The following is a 7,444-nucleotide window of genomic DNA, read 5'->3' on the forward strand; positions in this document are numbered from 1 at the left end:
TTAGGTGTTGGAAAGACCAAAACGTGTGCCAAGTATGCTCGTTACCACCGGAAGAAGGGATTCAGGCCAGCTTTAGTCTGTGCTGATACTTTCAGCACCAATGCTTTTCTCCGGCTCAACAAGGCTGCCAAAGATGAGGTTCCAGTTTACGGAAGGTACCTTCACAATATCAAATTCTCTCTCTCTCTCTTTATCTATTATTTAGTATACAGTTTTGTGGTGGTCCTCTATTTATTTATTTAGGCTTGGTTGGTTGGTTGGTTGGTTTATTTTTGTAGTTACACGGCAGATCCTGCAGAACTTGCCGCTGAAGGAATTGCAAAGTTCAAGAACGACAAGCGTGACCTTATAATTGTAGACACCAGTGACCGCCATCAACAATATTCTACATTGTTTGAAGAAATGCGCCTATTATCCCAATCAATGGTCTGTCTTTTTTTCTTCTTCTAATTTTCCTTGTTGTACTCGATGGTAGCTAATAATAAAGGCTTTTTGGTCTATTATACAGAATCCAGATCTTGTTATATATGTCATGGATAGCAGTATTGGTCAAGCTGCATTTGACCAAGCTCAAGCATTCAAACAAAGTTTCACTCTTGGAGTTATCATTTTGTTACTAATATACACGGCAACTCTCAAGCATGTGGTGCTATCAGCGCGTAAAAATTAATCAGAGCATTTTACAAGAGTTTTCTTCTTTTCATTTTCCTCAAGTGCTCTTCATCTGATATATAGATTTCTCTTATTTTCATGTTTTCAAGTGTTGCAGCAGCAAAGTGTCCCATGATATTAACTGAAACGGGAGACAAGAGTGAGGAGTTTGAAGCATTTGAAGCTGAACCTTTTGTCAGGCGTCTCTTGGGTTAGCAAATTCTTTCCTCTCCTCCTTGGTTTATCATTTGATGAGAGTATGTATGGACACTCATGATTGGTCCACTTTTTTTTGGCAGACAGCCCTTGGGATAAACCCCCGGAGTATACTTTGAGAACAATGTATAACCATTATAGGCGAGAATCAGGATTGGATAGACAGGTACTTTCATCTCTCTCAGCCCCAANCCCCAACTCTTGTTTTTTTTTTTTTTTTGTTATACCGAAATACAAGACACTGTAACTTGTAAGCTTCTTCCATATTCTCTGTAGTTGTTTTTCCGCCATGTTCCACGTAGCTATTCGAAGCTAGACATCGAGAAGTTTAGGCGGTACACGATAATAATGGATTCCATGACAGATGAAGGTATAATAAGTTATTGTCGATCAACGCTTTGTTTCTTTTTATTTTTTTTTCTTTCTGTTGTAGTAATATTCGTTGTGTTTGGCAGAGCTTGATAAACCAAACAAGGTAAAGCAAATGAGCTTGGAACGGTTGATGGAGATAGCTAAAGCATCAAAAGTAGATGCGAGACAAGTTCTGCAAATGTTAAAAACGTATAACATGAAGGCCAAGAGCTTTATGGACCTTGAGATGAAGATTCGCAATGAATCTGCTAGACCACGGTACGCGGTCCTGACGTCTTAGGTGGCCATGCGACGACAAAGTGAACAAATTATGCATTATGTGCTTTTCGATATTTATGTAAAATAAACAAGTATGTATGGCGGTAATTTGGGTTGTATCGGGTATGATCGGAAGACCGGAAAAGACACTCTACGTCTAGTTTGTTTATTTGCTTTTCGATACTTATGTAGAAGTAAAACAAACAAATATGTATGGCGGTAATTTGGGTTGACTGGAAGTGACACTCTTACGTCTAGTTTGTTTATAGGGTCGAATATTTTCCAATGTCCATGCTAAAAAATCAGTAAATCTATTAAGCATTTGTATCGGAATTCTGAGTTGTTTATGTTATAGCATTTGACTTGTATTCATGTATGGACAAAGGTACAAAATAACTAGATGACAAAAGCATCATATACACTTGCTGTGAGCCATTTGCTTTTTACTAACTAAGATAAGCATTTCATTATTGTCCAATGATGGTGATCATAAAATCTCAGATCAATTCGAAAATTTGGTTATAAAAAAAATCCTGAATACTCTTCTTAAGTTTCACCTCTAAACAAAAGTCACCATCGATTTAGTATTCTAAAACGCAACACTGGGAGTTTTTTAACAACATATATATATTTTCTCCAAGAGATAATCATTTCTTCTTCTTTGGTTCCTCTTTTGCATAGTTCTTGATTAGTGCTTCCACGTCTTTCCAGAATAAACCTTCAACCAGAACTCCTTCTTTTGTGAACCTGAAAACACCACACAAAAATCATGTAATGAGGCTCGAGTTTATGGCGTGAGCAACTGAAACAAAATGCCGAGAGAGAAAGGGAGAGAGAGATGGATACCATTGGGTGACACTTTTGGTGAGATGAACTGACTTCCCAGCTGAGATTGATTTTGGATCAGCACTGTCGATGGTGAGAGTGTACTGATCAGAGAATCTGGGCAACTTTGAAGATACAACCAAGCCAGTGCTTGTGAATGATCCCTGCATATAAACCACCAGATCTTAATGACTTCTAATAAGAGTAGCAGCAGATGTGAGCTAAACAAATCGTGTTTGAACCGTAGCAAAACAAATGGAAATGTGCATATATAAAATTAGGATCGTGGTCAGTTTTAACATAACAAGATGAATCAACCCTACTAACCAAGATACCGTATCAATTCAGTAAGACAAAATGTCGGAGCTCTGATTGTTGCATGTTCTAGATCTAACCAGATGAGTATAAAATGAAAAGTTTGGATATATCGAGAATGAGAAAGAAAACCAACTAATTTACAATCCAGAATCATCAACTTAGTTGAGCAATTAAGTATCAAGAAACACGACAGCACCCATTGCAAACACCAACGATACCAAGAAATACTTTTGTTTAACTGTTTTTTTTCGAATTCAAAGACTTAAGCTAGTTGAACAATATATTGAAAGGGAAATGTAGATCTTCCTAGAGCTCAAATGCAACAACAAAAGAAAAATATAACAATAATAAATAAAAGATGCCTCAGGATAAGCAAACTTTACATAGCAACTCAGCAGAAGCATAATTCTAAGTTCTCACAAAACAGAAGGAATGCAAAAGTTTGACACCAGAATACAGAATAGAGTTCCAGTTAAAAACAAGAGAACAGTGGAGATATGTACATTATGCACCTCTATCTATATCACAGAACTAGAGTTGTTGCATCACAGACAAAACAACAATGTCGCCTAAACTACTAAACTTATAAATGAAATATCAATTCACAACAATCAGAGAAGCAAACCTCAGGAGGATATGTGAACAAAATGGCATTCTTCTCCTTAGTGTACAGAATCAGCTGCAACACCGCATTCAACACCACATACGTGCCATAATAGTCAAGGACCAAACATCTTAATTCAAAATTATCCAAATACAAGACATGTATCGAGTAGCTTCTATGGATATCATTTAGATACCAGTGAGGTTTTTCACAGTCTAAAGCTAAGCACAAAGAGAGGTCAAGCCACATTACAATTATCTAAAATTTAAACTCAGAAATTGCAATTGTCTTAGCCAGTCAAAAACATGGAGAACCAAATCAGAATCAAGCAGAAAGCATCAAAGCGAATTCGAGAAAAAAAAAAAGGATATAATGCGATGCATCCAATCAAAAAGTCCCTGTTCTCAGGGAACTTCTTGTTGTAGAACTGAGCAAAAAGAGCAACAACGATGATAACCGTTCCCAAAATCAGTTTGAGGTTGCTCAACCTCACATCCTCCTTGTAACCACGGCTCGTAACGATCTGCGCAATCAAAAAACAACAAAAGGTCAGATCATAAATTCACACAGATCAGATTAACAGAGAGAGAGAGAGAGAGTAAAAGGAATATCTAAGACAATTCTCACATCGGAGACGGATTCGTCGAGGATGTGCTTGATTGAGTGGTGGTCCAATAGATTGGCCTTCTTCACGTTCTTGTTCGTCGTTTCTGCCTTCTTCTCTTCCATGACGGATAGATCCGATCAAAATAATATCAGATCTCAGGGATTCTGCGAAAATTCGAACGCAGAGTGTGAGATTTTTCACGAGCGAAGGAGACTAGAAGAGACTGATGTTTTTGGTTCGAGGAGGAAGAAGACGATATAATGGATGATTACAACTATGATATAATTGGTTATACCAAATAAAATATTTCAATAATCATAATGTTTTAAAGAAACCTTAAAAAGTAATAAATTCAAAGTGTAACAAACTAACCATTACCAATAAAATATTTTAGTAATGAGTCTCTTCTATTATTACGTACACTAGGGAAAAAAAATGAACACCAAATTGATTACCAAAACTATCTTGATTTTGAAGATTTGTAGTGTGAGTTGCAGCGATTTCAACTAGAAAGAAAAAAACTAGTATGAAAAGTAAAAAGTTCAATTACGGAAATTTTTATTTTAAAAAAACTAACTATTGCTAAGAATAAAGTTAAAAAAAATAATTAATTGCATTCATTTTTACAAAAAAAGTTAGAACCCGATTTTATCCGGTTTAATGGTTCACCGGTTTTTGGGTTTTTGGCGTTGATATGTTTTTTTACCGGTTCAAATTTCTTTGGATTTTGATATTAACCCCAACCTGGGTATGTTGCCGGTTCGCGGGTTAACGTGGTTCGATCCGGTCCGGTTTTGAAAACATTGGTTTTAACTTAAATGCTGTAGATTTCTTTAACCCTGGTCATGTGTGGATTACATTTTGATGATTTTGTTGAAAAATCACCAAACAATATAATACAACAAATTTGCCAAATTTTATTGAGAGATTTCATTACTACGAAACGTAAAAGGTATTAAACCGTCCAATCCAGTAATCTTGCAGAAAATACAATAATCAATTGCAATCATTATGGAAATGCACGACAATCCCAATAGTGTTATAATTTAATCAAGAAACTATTGGAGATTTGATCTATTTTTATTTATTTCAATCTTATATCTAAAAATGCTAGTTGGTGATAGCGTTTTTTTAATTCAAGAAGGCTTGGATTTGATTTTGCTAGAGGTTGCGTTTGAGAGCAACAACTTAGCTCCCTTCACAAGCTCTTCCTTGATCATGAACAGAACCGCAGCCGCTAATACGCTTTGCACAATCTTTGTGCTCATCCCCTTGTAAAACCCGTAAAGCCCTTCGTATCGAATCATTTTCAGGATTGCATCCAACGTTCCTGCGATTCAAAACCAACATAACAACTCTTTAGCTTTGATTGAGAGATGAGTTTTAATGATCTTCTATTATTTAAAAGAGGGATATAACCTTTGTATTGGTGTCTTTTGTCCCCTGTTGTGACCTGTTTGGCTTGAAGTCGCGACTTTACAACTAAAAGAGGATAAGTTGTGACTGTAGCTCCGAGTTTAGCCACAGCTCCCAGAAGAAATGTCTATGAAAAACAGAAACAACAGTCATGGGAAGTTGGAGAGCAAGTAAACATTTTATTCAAAAGAAACAAATGCAAAAATGGTAGAGTATGAACCTCCAAAGCGGTAACGTTGTTGCTACCCTTCAATGCACGCTTTTTCTTCAGCTTGGTTAACATTGTCTCGTACAACATAAATTGCATTGATGGATTACTTACCTGTGGGTTAAAAATACAGACACATCTAACTATCAATAAGATGCACCTAGACAAACGATATAAGAGAAGCTTTAAAATCATAAGGTCATGTACCATGATCAATGTTGGAATTACACCTTTCCAGAAGCCAGTCACTCCAGCTTCATCGTAAACCTCTCGAATCTGAGACATTATTCAACATATATCGCAGAAACTATCTTAATTGAGAGGTTTATACAGTTTTAAATAAGTTTCCATCTTATATTGCAATCAGCTGAAGCCTGATTTGACACATAAATAACCAATAGACCCTAGCCATGGATTGTAAATACAGGACGCTGCCTCATACCGTATTAAAGGTTCCATATGGACGCGGCTCAACTGCAACCAGAGCTTGTTCATCAGAAGAAGGTGACGACTCGGAGGCAGCTGTTTGATCTTTTGTCATTTTTCTGTGGGTCTGCATTGTATACAAGTATTCAAGAAGAATCAGGATTATAACTACCACGGACCGAAGAAAAATGGAGTTAAAATACAGAGAAATTGACTGGGCAGCCTAGAGCAGCACTTCATGGTGGTGTATACCTGCATGCGTGTAACAATCACCCAAATTGGATTCGTCATAAGAACATTAACCGATCTGCACAGAGAAAGTGTTAAATTCACATGAGACAACCGAAGTAATAGGATAAAAATTTACATTAATGAACTATACATGCCACGAAAGTTCACAATCAAAATACAAAACAGCTGTGGCTGTAGGACCTGACAGTAAAAATTAAGACCATCCACCTAGAAGGCTCCATTAAACAAGCAACACTATAAGAGCATAAGATGAAAGCATTAGCAATGTGACCATGGCGAGCCTTCACTCATAGCCTACACTTCAGACAGCCAATGTGAAGAGTATGAGAACGAACTGAATCACCTAAGAGCTATTTTGAATCAAAACTAATAAAATCAAAATTATGTATTGCATTGCTAACTAATGAAAATCCGCATTGTAATCAGAATAGTTTATAGAAAAAATTCACATAAAGGATAGTAGCAGTTTTACCCAGCGAAGGCTGCTACTAAAAGTGAAGAGAACATCCCAACTGATCCGTCACCCAACCCTTTCTTACTTCTAGCAAGAGCTGCAGCTTCAGCTTGATTCCGAAACACTTGGTAGAAGTAGTAGTATACACCCTGTCTCATCCAAAAGGAGTGATTAAAGAACTCAAAAGGCTTACAGAAGGATTATAAACATTCCTACATTCTAAACTTGAAACCACAAAATGCTGAGATAAATACAAAAATCTCCTCCACAAGTTGAGAGAAATTATTATACCTGTGACGCAGCCGTTCCAGCGAGAGACGGCGCCAAACCACCGTATAATCGCTCCCATCCCTCTTGTTTGACAACCTTCCATACAATGAAACCAATTCAAGAACATGACATAAGGCATAAACTACGATTCCACTTTACGTTCTACTCTAAAGACTCATAAACAATCGCAAAATACTCATAGTCAATCTCTTATCCTGAAATTGGAGAGTGATAGCAAAAACAAAAACCTGACACATATGTTCGATAGTTCCAAGTTTCCTCTTCTCCCTCTTCAGATCCCGCTCCGTTTGCTGGCGCGTATTTACCTAATTCAACGACAACAACCGTTTCAAACAAAGACGAAATGAAGAAGAATTAGGAAAAGAAGAAACAAAAAAAGCGAAAGAATCGTACAGTTTGAAGAGGATAAGTGAGAAGCTGAGCAATGATCCCACCACCAGCTCCAGCCAATCCATTAATCAAAGCATCCGACATGATGATTCCTCTATTCCACACAACAAATTATAAGCCAAACCAACCCCAAAAAAAAAAAAAAAAAAAAAAAAA

The 7,444-nt window shown here is 36.8% G+C and overlaps 3 protein-coding genes across 5 annotated transcripts in view; 1 reads left to right on the forward strand and 2 right to left on the reverse strand.

Annotated features, from left to right (window-relative positions):
* The window catches only part of LOC104699335 (signal recognition particle 54 kDa protein 3-like), a gene marked incomplete at its 5' end in the record, with an annotated part of 2,202 nt that extends 579 nt beyond the window's left edge, over nucleotides 1-1,623 (forward strand). The window contains 7 exons of the mRNA XM_010414654.2: nucleotides 5-155; nucleotides 279-426; nucleotides 509-659; nucleotides 762-862; nucleotides 951-1,033; nucleotides 1,144-1,237; nucleotides 1,323-1,623. Coding sequence (XP_010412956.2) covers nucleotides 5-155; nucleotides 279-426; nucleotides 509-659; nucleotides 762-787 — 476 coding nt within the window. The remainder of the gene's footprint in view (nucleotides 1-4; nucleotides 156-278; nucleotides 427-508; nucleotides 660-761; nucleotides 863-950; nucleotides 1,034-1,143; nucleotides 1,238-1,322) is intronic.
* Nucleotides 1-4,118, reverse strand: part of LOC104792838 (probable signal peptidase complex subunit 2) — a 4,950-nt gene extending 832 nt beyond the window's left edge. The window contains exons 1-5 of one of the 2 annotated variants that reach the window (XM_019247006.1): nucleotides 3,872-4,118; nucleotides 3,616-3,767; nucleotides 3,266-3,347; nucleotides 2,344-2,486; nucleotides 2,107-2,244 (exon numbers count right to left, since the gene is read on the reverse strand). In XM_019247006.1, the coding sequence (XP_019102551.1) occupies nucleotides 2,145-2,244; nucleotides 2,344-2,486; nucleotides 3,266-3,347; nucleotides 3,616-3,767; nucleotides 3,872-3,973 (579 nt within the window). In that variant the 5' untranslated portion in view covers nucleotides 3,974-4,118 and the 3' untranslated portion in view covers nucleotides 2,107-2,144. Of the gene's footprint in view, nucleotides 1-1,978; nucleotides 2,245-2,343; nucleotides 2,487-3,265; nucleotides 3,348-3,615; nucleotides 3,768-3,871 lie in introns of those variants that run through there. The other variant, XM_010519077.2, reaches the window with a different exon arrangement.
* Nucleotides 4,749-7,444, reverse strand: part of LOC104792839 (peroxisomal nicotinamide adenine dinucleotide carrier-like) — a 4,671-nt gene continuing 1,975 nt past the window's right edge. The window contains exons 2-12 of one of the 2 annotated variants that reach the window (XM_010519078.2): nucleotides 7,292-7,382; nucleotides 7,126-7,203; nucleotides 6,899-6,973; nucleotides 6,626-6,756; nucleotides 6,334-6,387; nucleotides 6,154-6,208; nucleotides 5,918-6,028; nucleotides 5,683-5,751; nucleotides 5,488-5,589; nucleotides 5,271-5,394; nucleotides 4,749-5,181 (exon numbers count right to left, since the gene is read on the reverse strand). In XM_010519078.2, coding sequence (XP_010517380.1) covers nucleotides 4,988-5,181; nucleotides 5,271-5,394; nucleotides 5,488-5,589; nucleotides 5,683-5,751; nucleotides 5,918-6,028; nucleotides 6,154-6,208; nucleotides 6,334-6,387; nucleotides 6,626-6,756; nucleotides 6,899-6,973; nucleotides 7,126-7,203; nucleotides 7,292-7,372 — 1,074 coding nt within the window. In that variant the 5' untranslated portion in view covers nucleotides 7,373-7,382 and the 3' untranslated portion in view covers nucleotides 4,749-4,987. The remainder of the gene's footprint in view (nucleotides 5,182-5,270; nucleotides 5,395-5,487; nucleotides 5,590-5,682; nucleotides 5,752-5,917; nucleotides 6,029-6,153; nucleotides 6,209-6,333; nucleotides 6,388-6,625; nucleotides 6,757-6,898; nucleotides 6,974-7,125; nucleotides 7,204-7,291; nucleotides 7,383-7,444) is intronic. The other variant, XM_010519079.2, reaches the window with a different exon arrangement.

The sequence above is a fragment of the Camelina sativa genome, chromosome 6, assembly GCF_000633955.1.
Source record: "Camelina sativa cultivar DH55 chromosome 6, Cs, whole genome shotgun sequence".
Taxonomy (NCBI): domain Eukaryota; kingdom Viridiplantae; phylum Streptophyta; class Magnoliopsida; order Brassicales; family Brassicaceae; genus Camelina; species Camelina sativa.